The sequence below is a fragment of the Symphalangus syndactylus genome, chromosome 3 (assembly GCF_028878055.3).
Source record: "Symphalangus syndactylus isolate Jambi chromosome 3, NHGRI_mSymSyn1-v2.1_pri, whole genome shotgun sequence".
Taxonomy (NCBI): Eukaryota; Metazoa; Chordata; class Mammalia; order Primates; family Hylobatidae; genus Symphalangus; species Symphalangus syndactylus.
The window spans coordinates 55,271,105-55,291,244 of record NC_072425.2 but is presented as its reverse complement, the minus strand read 5'-3'; the positions used below and the strand labels follow the sequence as shown (position 1 = coordinate 55,291,244).

Here is a 20,140-nt window from a genome sequence, read left to right as displayed (position 1 = left end):
GATTATTGTGTTAACATTTTCTCTTGTTATCAAAAGTTATTTATAGATAAAACAGTGTGATGCTAGAATAAGCGTAGATAAGGACCTGTGGAATAGAATTAAGAGTCCAGAAACAAATTCACGAATCTGTGACCAATTGATTTTTCATAAGTATGTGAAGTCCATGAAAAGAACAAAGAATAGTCTCTTTAAAATGGTACAAGAACATCTGGATTTCCACATGCTAAAGAATAGTCATACCTCTTACCTCACACCATAGATCCAAATGAACTCAAAATGGATCAGTGAGCTAAATATAAGAGCTAAAACTATAAAACTCTTAAAAGAAAACGGGTAAATCTTCATGATCTTTTATTAGACATTGGATTTTTAGATATGGCGCCAAAAAGATGAGCAACAAAAGAACAATAAGCTTTGGACTTCATTAAAATTAAAAATCTTTGCATACCGAAGGACATTATCAAGAAAGCGAAAACTTACAGAATGGGAGAAAATATTTGCAAATCATGTGTCTGATAGGGGATTAATATTCAAATATTTAGGAACTCCAGCTGAATAGCAAACAATCCAATTTAAAAATGGGCGAAGGACTGGAAAAGACATTTCTCCAAAAAAGGTACACAAGTGGTCAATAAGTGTGTGAAAAGATACTCAATATCGTTAGTCATCAGGGAAATAAATATTAATCAAAAGTACAGTGAAATACTACTTCCCACCTAGTGGGATGATTATAATCCAAAAACAGAAAATAACAGGTGTTGGTGAAGATGTGGAAAAATTGGAACCCCATATACTGCCGGTGGGAATGTAAAATGGTGCACCCACTGTGGAAGACAACCTGGTGGCTTCTTATAATGCTCAATGCAGTTACTACATGACTCAGCAATTTCACTCCTCAGTATTTACCCCAAAGAAAACAGACCTAGACACTTTTACACTGGGGTTTCTTATGGCATCATTCACAATAACCAAAGGGTAGAAACAGCGCAAATGTTCATTACCACATGACGGTGTAAACAAATGTGGTATACCTACACAATGTAATATGCAACCTTAAGGAATGAATTCTCATACATGATACAACATGAAAGAAACCTGAAAACATTATACCATATAAAATTAGCTAGACACAGAAACACAACTACTGTGTGATTCCACTTAAAAGAAATATCTAGAATAGGCAAATTCATAAAAGCATAGATTAGAGGATACCTGGGGCAGAGGGGAAAAGGAATAGTGAGTTATTATTAATCATTGGAGCATTAAAAAGTCTTGAAAATGGATAGTAGTGATGGTTGCACAGCATTGTGAATATAATTTATGCAACTGAATTGTGCACTTAAAAACAGTTAAAATGGTACATTTTATGTCATATATTACCACAATTAAAACATTTTTAAGTTATTAAAATAGGATTATTTTTAAAAATTGATCTTATTAAAAGATGAGCTTTCCACTTGATATGATGACATTGTGTAGCTGAAAATCTCCTTATCTGTAGAAGTGTCCTGAGTTTCTGAATATCTTTACTGTCTGGGTGAGGAAGCTGCATTCCATGGAAATGGTTTACTGCCTGTGCATGGGGCACCACTGGGAACAGTGTCGAGTAGTGCTGATGTGGCTGCCTCTTTCCTCTGACACATCTTCTCTTAAGAGCCAAGACAGTTAAAACGCACAATATGTCATAAAAAGCAACGTGAAAATTTTCCACCATAGGCTTTTAGATATGTTTCTTCCTTTTGAAGTAGTTTATTATTTCAAAAAACACTACTTTTTTTTTTTTTTAATCTGTGGATCTTCCTTTTTTTTAAACTTTCATTTTAGGTTCAAGGGTACACATGCAAGTTTGTTATATAGGTAAACTTGTGTCATGGGGGTTTGTTGTACAGATTATTTTGTCACTCAGGTACTAAGCCTGGTAACCAATAGTTATTTTTTCTGATCTTCTCCCTCCTCCCACCCTCAAGTAGGCCCCAGTGTCTGTTGTTCCCCCCATGTGTCCATGTGTTCTCATCATTTAGCTCCCACTTATAAGTGAGAACACGTGGTATTTGCTTTTTGTTCCTCCGTTAGTTTGCTAAGGATGATGGCCTCCAACTCCATCCATGTTCCTACAAAGGACATGATCTCATTCTCTTTTATGACTGCATAGTATTCCATGGTGTATACCTACCACATTTTCTTTATCCAGTGTACTGTTGCTTGGCATTTAGATTGATTTCATGTCTCTGCTATTGTGAATAGTACTGCAGTGAACATTCACATGCATGTTTCTTTATAGTAGAATGATTTATATTCCTTTGGGTATATACCCAGTAATGGGATTGCTGGGTCAAATGGTATTTCTGTTTTTAGGTCTGAGGAATCACCACACTGCTTTCCACAGCAGTTGAACTAATTTACACTCCCAGCAACAGTGTATAAGCGTTTCTTTTTCTCCGCAACCTCGCCAGCTTCTGTTATAGCCATTCTGACTGATGTGAGATGGTATCTCATTGTGGTTTTGATTTGCATTTCTCTAATGATTAAGTGATGTTGAGTTTTTTCTCATATGCTTGTTGGCCACGTGTATGTCTCTTGAAAAGTGTCTGTTCATGTCCTTTGCCCACTTTTTAATGGGGTGGTTTTTTTCTTGCAAATTTGTTTAAGATCCTTGTAGACGTTGGATATTAGACCTTTGTCAGATGGATAGATTGCAGAAATTTCTCCCATTCTGTAGGCTGTCTGTTCACTCTGATGATAGTTTGTTTTGCAATGGAGAAGCTCTTTAGTTTAATTAGATTCCATTTGTCAATTTTTGCTTTTGTTGCAGCTTTTGATGTCTTTGTCATGAAATCTTTGTCAGTTCCTGTGTCCAAAATGGTATTGCCTGGGTTGTCTTTCACTGTTTTTATAGTTCTGGGTTTTACATTTAAGTCTTTAATCCATCTTGAGTTGATTTTTGTATGTGGTGTAAGGAAGGGGTCCAGTTTCAATTTTCTGCATATAGCTAGCCAGTTATCCCAGCACCATTTATTGAATAGGGAGTCCTTTCCCCATTGCTTGTTTTTGTCAACTTTGTCATTTGTTCCTCGTTTCCTCCTTTACTGCCTTTGGTGTTAAATGTTTTTAGAGTATACTTTTGATTTCTTTGTTGATTTTTTTTTAACTTTAGTTTGAAAAACTACTTTCTTAGCAGTTGCTGTAGGGATTACAATATACATGTTAGTTTATATATTGAAGAAACTTTACTCCAATAGGTCTCCATTTTCTTCCTCCCCCTTTATGCTATTGTCATATGGTACATCTAAATAGATTATAAACCAGACACTACAGTGTTGGAACTACTACTTTATACAGCCATATCTTTTAAAGAAGAGAAGGAACAAGGAGAAAATATGTATTTACCAGTTTCATATTTATGATTTTAGGTGTTCTTTATTCCTCTGGATTCAGTTGCCATCTTGTATCACTTCTGGTAGTATTTCTTCTGGAGGACTTCCTTTAGTATTAGTGACACAAGCAATACTAGCAACAAATTCTCATGGTCTTTGTCTGGGAATGTCTTTATTTTGCATTCACTTTTTGGAGGTTAGTTTTGCTGGATGTAGAATTCTTGGTTGACCACCCCACAGCTCATCCCTATAGCGAGTCTTCCTTTGGACTCCATGTAAGTCCCCGCTGGCCTAGCCCTGTCTGTTGCTTGACTATACAAAACGGCAGCCTCAGACTGGCCATGCTGCCTTGCCTTCCCCATTTGCTGAAATCACTACTTTAAATGACCACACTTTGAATTCAGCAAGCCCCTTATGGCAGTGACAGGGAAGCTGCTGGTTTTCATAGCCTTGGCACCTGTTGAATGAGCCAGAGCAGAGCGGGGAGAGACTCTGGGAAAAGCCTCAGACAGGAGTGTCCAGACCCATACTGTTCCCACCTGAAGGCTACTCATCTAAGGAGTAAGCACTCTTCGGTTTGTTGGAACCCTTTGGTCACTTTCCAGAGGGCTGATAGGACTGTGTTTGGCAGTTCTGTTGAACTTCGTGGTTGTTTTTGTGGGAGGGAATGGTTGATCTTCCTCTGTTGTAGGAAGGACCCTCCTCAGGCCCGGTGTCAGTGCTTTGTGAAGAGTTGCCTGGCATTGGGGTGTAGGAGGTGTAGAGCTAGAGGGCTTGTGGCCGGTTTTGCAGGAGCCGGTTTTGCAGGAGCCAGTTTTGCAGGAGGCCGGTTTTGCAGGTGAGATGCTGAACTTGGTGGTGTCATTGGGGGACCGGGTGAGTGAGCACCTATGAGCCATACAGGGTTTTCCAAGAAGAGCTGAGAAAATGGAGCCAGTCACATAGTCACATGTATGTTTCAAACCCTATGTGGAAACAAGGCTCCAAAGATGCAAGCAGCTGTGCTCACTAAGGCCAGAGCAGCCTGGGAGGCAGGTACAGTTGTCTTGGTTGACCTGTGCAGGTTACGTTCTGCGTTGAAGCAGTGAATCAGACAATCAGACAGGCGAGACTTAGTGGGACTGCCTGATTGACAGAGCACCAGTTATTTTAAAAACGTCTTCCAAAATTAAAGGAGGGCAGGTAAAATACATTTGGAGAAATATTGATGATTGTTGAAGCTGGACAATGGACACAGGGTTTGTTTACCATTGTTTTTTCTTTGGCGTATGTTTGGAAATTTTCCAGATCAAAAAGTGAGGATAAAACTATATAGGAATTAACTGATTACTTGAAATAATTATTGAGATGGGAAATAGAACAGAAAAGGAGAATAAAATTGAACTGTTCAGTAGTAATCACAGTAATTTATTGACTATGTAGAGGGATTACCAACTGCCCATGATGGAATTTTGGAAAACATGTTTGGAAAACTCAAGAGAATTAACTAGAAATATTACTAGAATCTTATAGTGGCCTTATAAGGTAGCTAGATACAAGATACACATATGGAAACCAATAGGGCCAGCTTCCACAAAGGCAGTGTCAACTGGAAACGGTGGTGGAGAGGGACGTGTTCACAGTAGCAACAGTGAGTGCAGACCACCTAGAACTGTCCTGAGTCAGAAAATGAGATCCACGCTGTATTAGACTGCACTGAGAAACATGGGAGATCTGATTATATGGATAGGAAGGTAGGTGTTCCTAAATTACTTGATACTTTTTGGGAATCTCATCCAAAAGATACTAAGTTTCATTTGGAATTAATGCCAATGAAAAGAATGTGTAAGAGATTGTTTGACAAAGATGAGAAGGGTTGTGGGGACAAGCTGGGGGTGACTTGGCAAACTCCTTCAGATACCCTGAGGCAGCCCCTGGGCGAGCTGTGGTCCAAGAACTGAGTGGAGCATCTGGGAGGTGACTGTGAGGGCTTTGTCCCACTATGTTTCAGTTGGAGCAGTGCCAGTCCTTTCCAAAGAATGTACGTCAGGGGAGAGAGGCCGCCGTGTGAGTCAAATGAAGACCCCGCACAATCCCTTGGACTCCAGTGCCCCACTGATGAAGAAAGGGAAGCAGAGGGAGATCCCCAAGGCCAAGAAGCCAACCTCACTGAAGAAGGTGTGTGGGGTGTTTCAGCCGAAGCGAGGCGCTAGAAAACTTAGTTTCACATTTCCATAGTTATTCTCCCAGCTCTTAGATTTTTAGATTTTACGACTTACATTACTTGAATATGTTGTAGTAAAACGTGTTATGATACTCTAACAAATGATCCCTCCCCTCCCAGCATGATACGTCAGGGACATGTGATGTGGGGAATGCTTTAGCTACCTGAGAAGAAAGGAACATCTTTTATTTTTTCAACTTTGCAGTGGATGGACAGAAAACCAGAAATGGGAGGAGTTGCATTTTTCTTCTTCTTATGATCCCCTTCATCCTACCGTAGCTGATCTGTCTGATGTTCAGAGTCAGTGAATAATGCACACTTCCTTGCACACCTTCCAGGAGGACAGTCACAGGCTCCTCCAGTGAATTTTTTTTTTTTTTTTTTTTTTGAGATGGAGTTTTGCTCTTGTTGCCCAGGCTGGAGTGCAGTAGAGTGATCTCGGCTCACTGCAACCTCCGCCTCCCGGGTTCAAGCAATTCTCCTGCCTCAGCCGCCCGAGTAGCTGGGATTACAGGTGTGCGCCAGGATGCCTGGCTAATTTTTGTATTTTTAGTAGAGACGAGGTCTCACCATGTTGGCCAGGCTAGTCTCAGACTCCTGACCTCAGGTGATCCACCTGCCTCGGCCTCCCAAAGTGCTGGGATTACAGGCATGAGCCATCACGCCCAGCCTCCCTCCAGTGAATTCTCACAGCAGCCTGTGGTGTAGGTGCTCAGGCAAGTGCTGAGCTGCAGAATTGTCTTTAGAGCTCAGGGCTCTCCTGTGTGGCTGCTCTGCATACCTCGGGAGGAACGTGCCACTCCAAAACCAGCGGGGAGGGTTGAGTGAGCTTCCTGGAGTCTGGGGAGCACTTGGCTGCTCTCAGGGCACTAATAAGCACATTGCCAAAAAGTTGAACTTGGGCAGTTTAATTTGCAGAAGAGCTTATCTTTTAAGTACAAGTATTTAGGCATTTTAATTGTTTATTTAATTTTTAAGATTATTTTGAAAGAACGGCAAGAGAGAAAGCAGCAGCGTCTCCAAGAAAATGCTGTGAGTCCAGCTTTTACCAGTGATGACACACAAGATGGAGAGAGTGGTGGTGACGACCAGGTTCCCGAGCAGGCAGAGCTGTCAGGTATCAACATCTGTTTGTGCCTTAAGAATAATTTAAACGGGAGCAACTATGAAAAGGATGAGCTGTGCTGAGCAAACTCTCCAGGACTTGGCTGACTCCTCTTGCTTTTGTGGTGAAAGTGGGTCAGCATTGAGCTCCCAGCTTTACAGGGAAGGGAGGTCCCCATAGATGGGGGAGTGTTTCTAGTCCCTCTGGTTCTGGGGTCTGTGAGGGACAGAGGTGAGGATCCTCCCTTCCCACCAAGTTTGATTTGTGTGATGCTGGATGGTCCCCTAACTTGAAGTGGTCATGAGAATTAACACTGCTAGCTGCACAGCTGCTTACCAGCAAGTATTGGAGACATGGGGGCATGAACACAATTGTGTATTTTTAAGGAAACTTCTTATTCAGTTATACATTCAGAAAAGTGCACAAATATCAGTGTACAGCTTGAAGACTTTTCACAGTGACCACCGCATTCAGATCAAGAAGCAAAACACAGCCCAGCAGTTGCCTATGCCCTCTTGTCAGAGGCCTCCCCTAGGAGACCCTGCCCCATGGCAACCCCACCAAGGGCTGTGGCTGTGGCTCTAGTGCAGCTGTGTGTTATGTGCTGCTCTCTTTGTCCCCTTTCCTTCAGCCTTGTTGGCAACATGGAGATGCCATTTATTTTCATTACTGTGTAAAATTCAGTTGGACGAATGTACAGGGTTGCGGATGGGCATTCAGGCATTTTCCAGTTTGGGTAATTAGAAACAGGGTTGCTGCAGACAGTGTTGTATGTGTCTTAAAGGACACAAGCACTCGTTCCTGTGGGGCATTACCTGGGAGCAGAATTGCTTTAGTAGCTCCTGCCCAATGGGTTTCTGACTGTTCTACCAGTTACAGCCCCAGGGAGGCTGAGAGTTGCAGGTGCTCTCCATCTCTGCCAGCCCATGGGGCACTGTGTTTTTCAACCTTGCCATTCTTGTGGGTGCGGTATATGTTTTTTCATTCCTTCATTTGGTGATCTGTTACTGCAATTGCATTTTGATAGTCGGTAGAAGTAACTAGTTGGGGACAGTAAGCTATCACTGCATCAGATCTGGTGTGTTTAAACACACATTCTTGAGTTTCTCATAGTTTAGATGTTGGAGTTCAGCTCTTTCTAAAGGATTATTTCAAAAAGAAATGGTCTCAAGCATTTGAGAAAAAACTTCGAACTAAAACCCTGTATTTTAAAACTCCCTGATAAGAGATTCTTCAGGTTAAATTTCAAAATCAAAAAATAAATTTGGCCACTGAACTGCACACTTAAAACTGGTTAAAATGGTAATATTATTGTATATTTTACCATAATAAAAATGAACGTATAAGTAAATTGAGGGGAGGCACACCTCCAGGCATAACTACCTCCACCAGCTTATCTGTTTTCCCCAGGCATCCTCGTCTGTTTTTTCTGCCTTCTGTAAACCTCTCTGCATGTTGTCTGTGAATGTGGTGGTTGTGTGCAGGGTCTGGTTGCATCGGTGAGACTGCATTGGGCCAGCCCCTCAGTGTGTGCACTGGGCCCACAGATGTCTTATGATGACTTTTTCCTCCATGAAGGGCCAGAGGGGATGGACGAACCGATCTCCACTCCTTCGGTTGAGGGCAAGTCTGAAGAGCCACCAGGCACAGAACTCCAGAGGGACACAGAGGCCTCCCACCTTGCTCCCAGTCACGCCACCTTCCCTAAGATCCACAGCCGCAGATTCAGGGAGTGAGTGAGCCCCTGCCTGCCAGGGACTAGGGGAAGATGGAAGTGCTTCGGTTCAGTATGGCATTGATATCTCCCATAAATCCTTGTTGCTGGGCCACACTGTGCTTTAACCCTCATGGTTGAAAGAAGCTGGGTACCTGGTTACACGCATTCAGGGAGAGCCTAATCATTGTGTCTGATTCTGCTTCTACTGAGGTTCTTGTGGTATTAATGATGGAAGAGGGGCCCTCAGTCCAGGTTTGCAGTTGGGAATGGATAATGAAGTGACCGCACATCATCTTTGGGCCCCTTTTCATGGTTTAATCTCTGTATAATTTCTTAGGCGGCAGGATTCCTTCAACCTTGTGTGCTCAGTCTGCCTGCTCCCCTGCCCACTTTTCTTCCAGGATAGTCTCCCGGTATTTGTCTTTATGACAGGGAGATGCACGGGGTAGTGGCTGAGATGGGGACCTGTGGCAAACTATGGTCGGGCAGGGCCCAGAGAAATTTGTCCCTTGTAGTTGGGAATGGGGGAAGATGCCCCGGTATTTACCTTTCGTAAAATTAAATCATCAGGAATTCCACAGTTCTAGTTAGTAGTACTTGTTGAAACGTGACTTTTTGCCTGATGCAGTCTACCTCTCTTCTCCCTGGGGTGGGGTGGGAGCAGTGCTGCAGTGTCATAGCCAGTGGCACAATTCCTGATGTCTGATGTTTCTTTCAGTTACTGCAGCCAGATGCTTAGTAAAGAAGTGGATGCTTGTGTTACCGACCTACTCAAAGAACTGGTCCGTTTCCAAGACCGTATGTACCAAAAGGATCCAGTCAAGGCCAAGACTAAACGTCGACTTGTGTTGGGGTTGAGGGAAGTTCTCAAACACCTGAAGCTCAAAAAACTGAAATGTGTCATTATTTCTCCCAACTGTGAGAAGATACAGTCAAAAGGTAAAGGCACAGTGTGGTCCTGTGATATGTGGGCCCCTGCATGAGTGCCTAGTGTGCCCTCATGGTTACCACACACCTGGGTGGCCCATGCCACAGGCCTTGACAACTCGTTTTCTTTGTGGTTTTTGTTTTTATTGAGTAACTGTTTCCCATTGACCATTACCAAGTGCCTTACCCTCTGTAGGGCAGGTGGGTCCTGTGATCCTGCACGCTGGGAGGCCAGCCAGCCCACACAGGCCTCTGGCATCAGGGAAACACATGCCTCTGTTGTGCAGGCCACCACCCTGGGGCTGGGATTGTCACTGGTCACCTGTACCACAGAGATGCTGTGCCTGGCAGCCAGGCAGTACCTACCTAGGGCTTTCATCTACTTGACATTTAGTTGTTCAGTCTGTGGTTGAATCATCTGTTTGCTTGTTACAGATGTGGCTTTGTCTAAATACTTTGCCATTTTACTTAAACTGGAATGTGTGTTTTTGTTTTGTTGGATGTGATATGCTGGGTCAGGTGACGGTGAACCCTCACCTGTGACATCTCATGTTTACCCTGTGCTTGTGCGCTCTTGGCTCCTGGAGGACTTGCCTGTGTTGTGTCCTTGAATTGAGCAATAGGAGAACTGATAAGAGCAGAGTGGCACTTCTCACGGACACCTGTCCTTCATCTCCGTCTAGGCTAGGGAACACTCACAAGCCCCTCCCTGGCCTCATTCCTTTCTCCTGCAGTGTCAAATTCAACTTTACAGAGTCCCACTTTGACATAATGCATCCACATCCTGGGGCTGAACCCTCAGAGATGATGTTTTCCAGTTACCATTTCATATCTAAAGCCTGGAAGTTTTGTGACATGTCCGAGGCCCCCAGCCAGCAGCTCGTCCCTGTCCTAACTCGGTACGGGTCCGGCATCACCGCTGACCAGAATATGACAGAAGGGATCTCAGTGACCCACTCATCTGATTGTGTGCCCAGAGGCCTTTCCAGGTCATTGGAGAGGACAGGCCACATGCTTCCCTGGCTTTTTCGTCAGTGTTGTACATGTCCACAGCTAAAGAGGCAAGTAGTCCTATAGGGTTTGTTAAGGAAAAGGCAGGCTTGGGCTCCCTCCCTTTCCTAGCAACTCCACCTGTCATCTGTTAGCCACACTGTGGGATATTTCCTCCATATCTCCATATAAGAGGCTTGTGAGCTACTGCTTCACATGTTTTCAGTTTTAAGTATTTGTCATCTTCCCAATACAGCAAAAGGGCTTTGCTATTACTTACCCTAATGTATAGTTTGGGTTATTGTTCTTGTTTTGTGGTGATTGCTTAATTGTCTATATACTTAGCATTAATGAAACCTCATGCCCTCAGCCAGCTGCCTCAGTCTCCTCTAAGATAGTTGGTTACACCAGGCATTCTGCAGTTTCATTTGCTGAAGAAACCTTCATTCCCAGCTCACTGCACCTCATGCATTTGCCACCCAGGGATACCCTTGGCTCCCACCCTACTCTCAATAAGGTGTTGTTTATGGACTCCTTGGGCTGCACTCTTGTTTTGTTGGAGTGCATCCTCCAGTGGTTTAGGAGAAAAGGATTCATGGGAGGCATATTTTGAAGCTCTTGCTTGAAATCCAGAGTCTCTGATTCTTGATGCTTTGTGATCATTTTGCACCCCCTGCCCTCTGGGGGTTCACTGGAAATGCCTTGATCCTGGGGTTACAGGATGTGGGACAGTTTGCATCCAGTGTCTTTGGCTCTGGGACGTGTTGAATTTTTGCCTTGAATCCTCTCCTCCAGTCCCTGCCAGCTCTTCTTGGAAGTATGTCAGGGTCGGGCCTCCTGGACTGGTGTCCTCACATTATTTGTTTCCTGCTTCTTTTTATCTCTTTCTTTTGGTTTCATTTTCTGTTAGAATTTCTCAACCATGTCTTGTAAACTTTCTGTATAATTTTTTACCTCTGGTATTATTTTTATTTTTTGGGAGCTGTTTTTGTCCTCTGAAGATTCCTTTTTTTTTAATCACATTGCTGCTGCCTCATGGTCACCTCTTGGAGAATCTTAATGATGCCGAGTTCCTCTCCCTGCAGTGCCTCTGTTTCCTCCAAGTAGTTTGCTTTGTTTGTTTTGGCCTCTAATGGTGGAGGTTTTCCACAGATGTCCTCTGTGTCCTGGTTGTCCGCGCCTAGTTAAGAGCCACTAAATAGCCGACTGGAAATCTGGGTGTGTGGCTGGTGTTCAAGGCTGTGAGCAGCATTGAGGGTGGTGATTCTCAAAACTGTAGCCAGCATCAGAATCACCCAGAGGGCTGGGGAAAACACAGATTCCAGAGTTTGTGCTTCAAGTAGGTCCAGTGGGCCCAAGAATTGGTACTTCCAGCAAGTTCCCAGGTGCTGTTGCTGCTTCTCCAAGGAGTACACTGAGAACTTCTGCTGTAGGATGATGTGGTTGGGCTGCTTCCATGTTGGAAGTGCCCCTGGGTGTCTCTGTCTCCCCCTAGGGCTGGTCACATCCCCAAGGAAGACTTCTCACTGCCTGCCTGGAGGGACAGGCGAACTTCACCCTGTGAGCTCATCCTCTCACCACCATTAGATGTGTGGTGCGTCATGTCCTGCAAACCTGTGCTGTGCCTCACCAGAGGACTGCAGCTGAGGGGCTGGACACCAAGTTGCCTCTGCCAGTGTTCAACCAGCCCTCTTCACCTGTGCCTCACCATGTGCTGCCTATTCCTGACCTTTGGGGGATTCTTGGGTCCAGGGCTGTCTGTTCTAGGCTTTTCTCACTGTTGGCGTAGGTTGGCTAGCTCAGTTGTCCATTTGCATTTCAGCTTCTGAAAACTTTTTGCTGTTGTCTCTTACATTCTTCTGTGGATTTGTGTCTTTAAAAAACAGAAAGGTGGAAATGTATGTCCTCAGCCTACAGTCACCCCACTTTCTTGGAAGACGTCATTCCCCTTCTCTGTCTCTGCCAGAGCATGGGGCTAGGTTTTTACTTGATCAGCATCGTAAGGATTTGTTGTGTACTTAAAATGCATTTGTGTAATCATTGGTTCCGACATGTTTTTGCTTTGAGGCATAAGGGACTTGATTGTATATTTTATAAATATTTGCCAGATAAGATAGCCAATGGCTTGCAGTCATCTTAAAGATAAAAACTGATGTTATAGCCTTGAATTACGTTGAAGTACTGTATTTGCTCTGAGTGGCATTTTACCTAATAATTCTGAACTTAAACTTTGAAATGGAAATAATCTGAGCCTAGCATCTTGCTTGTTTGACATAAGCTTTCTTGTGGAACTTCAGTAGTTGGCCCTTGCCACACGTGCTTTCATCTCACTAATAACAGGTTGGAGGTTGTTTGAGCAAAACAGTCTGGACTTTGCTGCTTGTATTGGGTGTTCTCAAGGCCACCACCAGGCTCAGTGATGTGCCAGGAGGACTCACACAACTCAGCATAGAGTGGTACTTTCAGCTGTGACTTACTACAGTGAAAAGGCACAAAGCAAAAGCAGCAAAGCGAAGAGGCACATGGGGTTAAGTGTGGGGGAAACCAGGCTCCAGCTTCCAAAAGTCACTTTTAGTGACATCACATAGGAGACTCTTAATATCCCAGAGACGAGTTAAGAGCCTGTGGGAAGTGTTGTCTAGCAGGGATGCTCATTAGAGACTCAGCACCTAGGGTTCTGTTGGGGGCCGGTCACACAGGCATCCCCTGCCTAGCACATACAACGTTCCAGACTCCAGAAGGAAAGCAGGTGTTCTGCAGAAACCACAGTGTTTGCACACAGTGAGTTACTCTTACCAGTTAAGATGGTGGGAACCCTCCCAAAATCCAAGTTCACAGACCCCAGCCAAGGGCCAACCTGGCAGGCAGCCTCGAGAGGACAGTAGCCAAGCCTCCTCTGTTAGGTTATTTCTGCACAGTGCTCAAATAACATTTCAGATTCACTCCCGGGAGCTGGGGTGGACACCAGGTAGAGACCCTCCAGTGAGAGACATGCATCTGATGTTAGGGAGGACTTCATATGTCTCCCCTGACAAACTGAATATAGATTTCACTGTAAGTATACCTAAGGAATATGGAACACCCCACCCCACCTCTGCATCATCTCCCCTTTTCCCAGCCCATCTGGAACTGGTCTTTTTCTTCAAAGTTTCTATCCCAGGAGGCTGCCTCCTCATCACTTTGCAAATGCTTTGGGTAGATCAGGGGCAGGGTGTGGGCAGAATAAGGGCTGTGGGCTTAGAAATTAATCTCCCATCCAACTAGATGCAGAATGAGTTCCCAGTTTCCACAGTATGGTAGGATGTGCATTGGAGAAGTTCTTCTCTTGAAATGAGAGGATCAATGTGTAAGTAGGTTCCAGGTGATACTATGCTAATTGTAAACAGTTGTTATTTTTTACAGTTGCTCTGTAAGGACTGGGTGAGTATCCTGTAGGCCAGGTGCCTGGCCTACAATGCTGTGTGCATTGGTAACTCGAAAGCATATGCTGTGCCTTCCTCTAGAGACCACTGTGTTCCCTCCCAGGGTGGTGTAAGCATCCTCTCCAGGAGTTTTTATTAGCAGTTTTCTTATGAAGGAGGGTCAGCATCAGGAGCTTGGCATTTTCTATGAATTGTTCATATTTGTTGCCCATTTGCTTTTGGGATGTTGACCTCTTTTAGATTGATTTGTAACTTTTTTATAAGTTAGCCCTTTGGGTAAGAGTTGCAAGTGTTTCTTCTGGTTTGTCAGTTTCTCTACCAAAAAAAAAAAATTGGCCATGCAGAGACTTTAGGTGTTTTATATATTGGTATTTCATTTTTTAATTGCATCTGGGTATTGTGTTATTTCTCAGCCTTCCCACTCCAGTGTTTTAAAAGGTTTGCTTTTAAAATTCTGTATATCTCCTGGTTCCTTCATTTGTATATGTTTAGGTAGGATTTATTGTGGTCTAAGATGGACAGGATGGGCCCACCCAGTCCTCTAGGATCTTTTCCCTAACTAAACTGAAATGCTGTTCCTCACATGCTGTTTCCATCAAACTCCGGTTTTTTCTGGCGTCCATTCTGTTAATCTGCATCACCTTATTTACACTATGGTACCTTTATAGTAAACTTTAATACCTGACCATGTTAGCCTGACATCTGTTTATATTTTTTCCATATTTTTTATTTCTCAATGAAATCCCATCTGTAGTAACTTACAGTATTTTAAAGCAGGGCTCCGCAACCCCTGGGCTGCAGACCAGTATTATCTAGGGCCTCTTAGGAACTGGGCGGCACAGCAGGAGGTGAGCATTACTGCCTGAGCTCTGCCTTCTGTCAGAACAGCAGCAGCATTGGATTCTCATAGGAGCGCAAACTCTATTGTAAACTGCGCATGCGAGGGATCTAGGTTGTGTGATCCTTATGAGAATCTAACTAATGCCTGATGATCTGAGGTGGAACAGTTTCATCCCAAAACCATCTTCCCCTGTCCATGGAAAATTGTCTTCCACGAAACCAGTCCCTGGTGCCAAAAAGGTTGGGGACTGCTGTTTTAAAGTGTTAGATTAATGTGGAGTTGACATTTCATCATTTTGGATCATTCTATACAGGAGCATAAGTGCCTTTTCATTTGTTCAGATTTTTTGTTGAGGGGATGGTTTAAAAGACAGGGTCTCACTCTGTTGCCCAGGCTGGAGTGCAGTGGCATGATCATGGCTCATTGCAGCCTTGAACTCCTGGGCTCAAGTTACTGAGCTTGCCTCAGCTTCCTGAGTAGATTGACTACAGGCACATACCATGACACTGGGCAAATTTTTTTTCTTTTTTTTTTTCTTTTTTTTAGAGATGGGATCTTACGATGTTGCCCAGGCTAATACTGTGTTCTTTAACAGCATGTTGAAGTTGCCTGTAAATCTTTTCATGTTTCTTGAAAAATTCATTCCTACCACCTATAGTCTTGTGCTGCTGTTGTAAATGGAGTCATCTCTTTGATATATGCCAACTGGCTGCTGTGTGCGTGTGTATAGAGACTTGTGCCACACCCCCTCATGTACTTCTCATGCTGTTAGGAGTACTTAGGTACTGTTGGGTTTTCCAGGTGCATCACCTGCACATGGTACTCATTTCACCTCCTTCCTCTCTCTGGTGCACTAGCCTTGGCTGGTCCCTGGCCCAGAAGCAGGGTCAGGGAGTAGAGGGTGGTGAGCCCTTGGGAGCCAGACCTGTGCCTTGACCAGGGGTACAATGTGGGATAAGGAACTTAACCTTTCTGTGCCTGTTGTTCTGCATCTGTCAGTGAGGACACAGCATCTGTCTGCCTTTTGGGATTTAGGGGAGGACACAGGAGCTAATAGGTGTGAAGCAGTTGATCAGTGGTCTGGCATGTGGTCAGTTTCAGTAATACTAATACTTAACTTTTCCTGTTAAGACAATACCAGCTGTGGGTTTTCTTTCCATTTTCCCCCATATTTTTGGACAGTTGATTCTGCAACTTGCTTTCTCCTCGTATTTTCAGGGGCCTCTGCCTTGGGTATAAAATCATAGATGGGTGTGTTGCTAAGAAGAAGCTCTTTGCAACCAGTATTAACACCACACTCCATGTGACATATCTTCCTGTCATTTTTCATTGCCCTTTGACCAGGTGGGCTGGATGACACTTTGCACACAATTATTGATTATGCCTGTGAGCAGAACATTCCCTTTGTGTTTGCTCTCAACCGCAAAGCTCTGGGGCGCAGTTTGAATAAGGCAGTTCCTGTCAGCGTGGTGGGGATCTTCAGCTACGATGGGGCCCAGGTGAGCGCACAGGGCACAGGCCTCTTCAGTCACTGCCCATGGGAGGAAGTGGGGGCAGGTGGTCAGTGTGGGCTCACCCACAGAGCAGCCCCAGAACCTCCAGTAGGCTGTCATTGAGGAGGAGCCACCACTTAGGCAGAACCTTCTTACAAAAAGGTAGCCTTTGTCTCCTTGACAGCATGGGGGTGGTCTGGTTCTGAACTGAGCTCTGTTCTGGGCTTGCTGCTGACATAGTGGCACCTCAGGCAGGCCCAAGAAATCGGCCTAGCCCACTCTTCCCTCTGGGGCAGCATCCCTGGTACCTACCCATAAGCATGAGGTCCACATTACCCCGTGTTACCCCTGCTTCTCTGTGGAGGTGGCCATTGCTGAGTTTGAGGGACCCGTGTCCTCTGTAGCTGGGGTATTACCTGTGTGCTCTCACTTGTGCCCAAGGATCAGTTCCACAAGATGGTTGAGCTGACAATGGCGGCCCGACAGGCATACAAGACCATGCTGGAGAATGTGCAGCAGGAGCTGGTGGGAGAGCCCAGGCCTCAGGCACCTCCCAGCCCACCCACACAGGGCCCCAGCTGCCCTGCGGAAGATGGCCCCCCAGCCCTGACAGAAAAAGAAGAGCCACACTACAGTGAGTGCTTAAGGGAGAGTCGTGTCAGGTCGAGTGTCCTCTAAGTTATTTATTGACTTTAATTAGAGTCCCTAGGAGAGCAGCTTGACAATGCTGCAAGACCAGCTGAGTAGCAGGGCCTGGTAAGTCCAGCCCATTGCCTAAGAGGTATTATCAGACTTTTGAAGTGGGTAGGGCTCGTCAGTGACTATCTCAGACTTCAAGTCAGATGTCTTTTGACAATGGGTGGCCTTAAGGATAGCTGTACCCAAGACAGGCTTGGAAGGCCAAGTAAAGGTTCAGTCCTCTCCTAGCCCACCTACACAAGGCCCCAGCTGCCCTATAGAAGATGGCCCCCCAGCTTCTGCTCAATAAGGGGCAGCCCGGCCTAGCAGGCTAAGAACAGTGAGTGAACGTCTGCCAGGGCACCTCTGAGCACCGTGAGCTGCTGGGCAGTGGCCACAGGCTCCCTCTCTCATGCTGCTGGTTTTCTTACAGGAGTTTTCCTACTTGTTGATGCCTATTCCTCACTCGTGCTCTTTTCTCATTTTAGTTGAAATCTGGAAAAAACATCTGGAAGCATACAGTGGATGTACCCTGGAGCTAGAAGAATCCTTGGAGGCTTCAACCTCTCAAATGATGAATTTGAATTTATGAGAGTTCTTGCCTGTGTGTCTGTATTTTGGGTAAGGAGGGGAGGTCTGAAAAAGACTGGGGCTTTTTCCTCTCAGTTTTTCATGACAATGTAATTTGTGTAACTGTTGAATCTGGAAATTGGTCAGCATTAAAGGGCACATGAAGCAGTGTCTACAGGCGTTCAGTGCTGCGGAGCCTGTTAAAGGTCACTCAGATGTGCAGGTGTTAATCTTCTCTAAAAGCCAGGTGATACAGCTCTGGCTTTCTGAGCACACTGTGGATCTGGAAAATACTGGAAAATGTGATACTTAGAATACTTTGGCTGCTAAGGAAACTTCCTCTCCATTGCAGAATAGCTGAGCGAAGTGAGTGAGTTTGCAGAAAGCAGGTGGTGAGCTCCTGCCTGCTGGAGGTGGCCATGGAGGGCCATTCCCGCCTGGCAACAGCACCGTCCTGCAGGGAGCCACTTGGCAGAAGGGTGCAGGGCTGCTGGTGTCAGAGCAAGAGGGCTACAGGGAAAGGGCCCTTTCTCAGGGGATGTAGCTTTTTTAAGAGATTTGGGAACACTTGGAGGATCTGCTAAAATGAGCCTCAGAAGGAAAATTGGTTTTCTAACCTGTGACTTTTTGAAATGAATTATTCCTTTCAGTCTTTATTTTTCAAAGAAACAATGTGTATTGAAGTACCTAGATTTGTTTGATAATCAACAAATCTTTCCTTTTTAAATGAACATATTCTGAATGTGGTTTCTGTCTTAGACCAGGAGGACAGAGTTTACTTTCATATTTTCCCTGTAAGTGAGAGGGCTTATTTATTTTAAATAAAGAGTAATTATTAAATTTTGTTTCAGACTCTGGTGATTTTAGGCTTATCAGTGGTCTTTATCTTACTTGATGATTCCTATGTCTTAATTTATCTCCTTTGGACAGTCTGGGCCCTGAAATAAAAGGGGGCCGCGTAGTGGAGGTTCTGCTATTCCCAGGACTCTCAGGTCTGGAAGTAGTGATTGATTGTCAAAGCCTCCAACACTGCACAGACCTGCCGGAGCCAGATCCTGGCTCAATCCCGACCTGCGCTTGCGTTTTCACCACAGCCAATGGCAGAAAAGAATTTTCACTGCTTTTTGCTTGTCAAGTAAGCAGGGTATTGTTTTGGCTTTGAAAGTGCTCTTGATTGAATTCAGTCATGCCAATATTGTACCTCTTGAGAAGTGGCCTGTGATGAGCAAATAAAATTGGAATAATGAGTCAGAAATGACATGCTATGGGCAGGGCTGGAAATGTGACCAGAGGTTGGTGTATGAAGGCACTGTCTGCCCTGTCATCTGTGGAGCTCACAGTGACCAGTGTGAGCCTTGCTGTTCTTTACACGTTCTGAGCTGTTTAGACATGGGAAGTAGATGTGGTCAGCCAGGCCATCAGTAGTCCCAAGCAGCAAGTCATCTCCACCCATTTATCTTTCAGGGCAGTCAGCAGGGCCAGCAGGAAAGGAGAGGTCTTTCCTGCTTCCTCCTCCCCTCATCAGTAAGTAGCAAGTCAGTTGTGGTAAGTTTGAAAATAGGAGATTATTTGAGAATAAAAGTTCCAAAATTAATTTGTGGGGAAAAAGACAAAATAGCCTATCAGCTGCACTCAGCAGCTAGAATTTTAAAATTTGATAAATCAAAAAATTAAAGATCTCTACTAGAGATGAATTCCTCTGCTCAAAGACCCTTTTTAGAGCTCTCCAGGCCTGTGATATTTGTTTTGCTAATCTTAAGATAAAAGCAGCTTAAACAGAGTAGGTAGGCTTTTCAACATTTCATGCAGCTGCTGAGAGCTTTCCTTTTCCTGAGATTTAACCAAACTCTCATCACGTGGTTGCCTGGTGATGCTATCATTTTCTTGGCAGTGAAGGACTCCAGCTGAGGCCACTGCTGCAGGTGACTTCGGCTCCCTCAATGTGCACATGGTGCCGCATGAAGCACACAGCTCTGGGCCAGGGGCGCCAAGTACAGTCATTTAACTGAACAATGTACAACTCTATTTTTATTTTTTCCAGCAGAGCAAAGACTCAGAAATTCATCCTCATCCTCATAAATCCATTTCCCAGTAGAACACTCCACATTATGAAAACTTCAAGTATGTAATTATTTTGTTAAGCATGAAAGTGCTTGAAATCCAGACTTCAGGAGAAGAGACAGAAAACAGCACCAAGAATATAAGCCCAAAGCCCATAGCATTTCACTCAGCAGTTTGTAGTGGTTGAAGCCACATTCAAAGCAAGAACCATAGTGAGCTGATGGATATTTTACAGGAAAACTTCAGGTTATGAGTGTGTGATGGTTCTGTGAGCAAGACTGGCATCCTTGGCTGGACGGGCAAGCACACACCTCACAGGCAGCTGGGCCTCTCAACTCGGGGTGCGGAGGGGGAACGTGTGGAGACAACCAGGGTGTCTCCAGCATCTTCAGGACACCTCTGTCATGATGGATCCTGAAGGAATTAGCAGGCGATGTATGCTGATCCCACACAAAGGCCGGTAGAGAATTCGTCCAGCTCCAGAAAGAGGGGATGCAAAACAGGTCATTGTCACACTGCTGGGAAGACACTCAGTATTTGCTAGGATCGCCAGAGGGGTGCAGCTTGACTTTTAACAGAGGCTTTGGTTTTATGATAGACATGAAAACTCATTCTACAGACAAGAAGAGACGTGTGTATAAGATTAAAGGCTGAGCAGCTTTAGGACAAGTTCACACACACAGTGACACAGTCTTCAGAGATACAGCTTTAATAATTAGAGACTTGAAAGCAAGTAGAACAAAAAACTCATGAGACTCA

The 20,140-nt window shown here is 44.6% G+C and overlaps 1 protein-coding gene across 11 annotated transcripts in view; it reads left to right on the top strand.

Moving 5' to 3' along the window:
• SECISBP2 (SECIS binding protein 2) overlaps positions 1-18,160 on the top strand; it is a 39,951-nt gene extending 21,791 nt beyond the window's left edge. For 7 of the 11 annotated variants that reach the window (XM_055272019.2, XM_055272023.2, XM_055272020.2 and 4 more), the window contains 7 exons: positions 5,365-5,531; positions 6,556-6,694; positions 8,261-8,414; positions 9,118-9,338; positions 15,924-16,078; positions 16,514-16,706; positions 17,239-18,160. In XM_055272019.2, coding sequence (XP_055127994.1) covers positions 5,365-5,531; positions 6,556-6,694; positions 8,261-8,414; positions 9,118-9,338; positions 15,924-16,078; positions 16,514-16,706; positions 17,239-17,342 — 1,133 coding nt within the window. In that variant the 3' untranslated portion in view covers positions 17,343-18,160. The remainder of the gene's footprint in view (positions 1-5,364; positions 5,532-6,555; positions 6,695-8,260; positions 8,415-9,117; positions 9,339-15,923; positions 16,079-16,513; positions 16,707-17,238) is intronic. The other 4 variants (XM_063636933.1, XM_063636931.1, XM_063636934.1 and 1 more) reach the window with 2 other exon arrangements.
• The last annotated feature ends 1,980 nt before the right edge of the window (positions 18,161-20,140 follow it).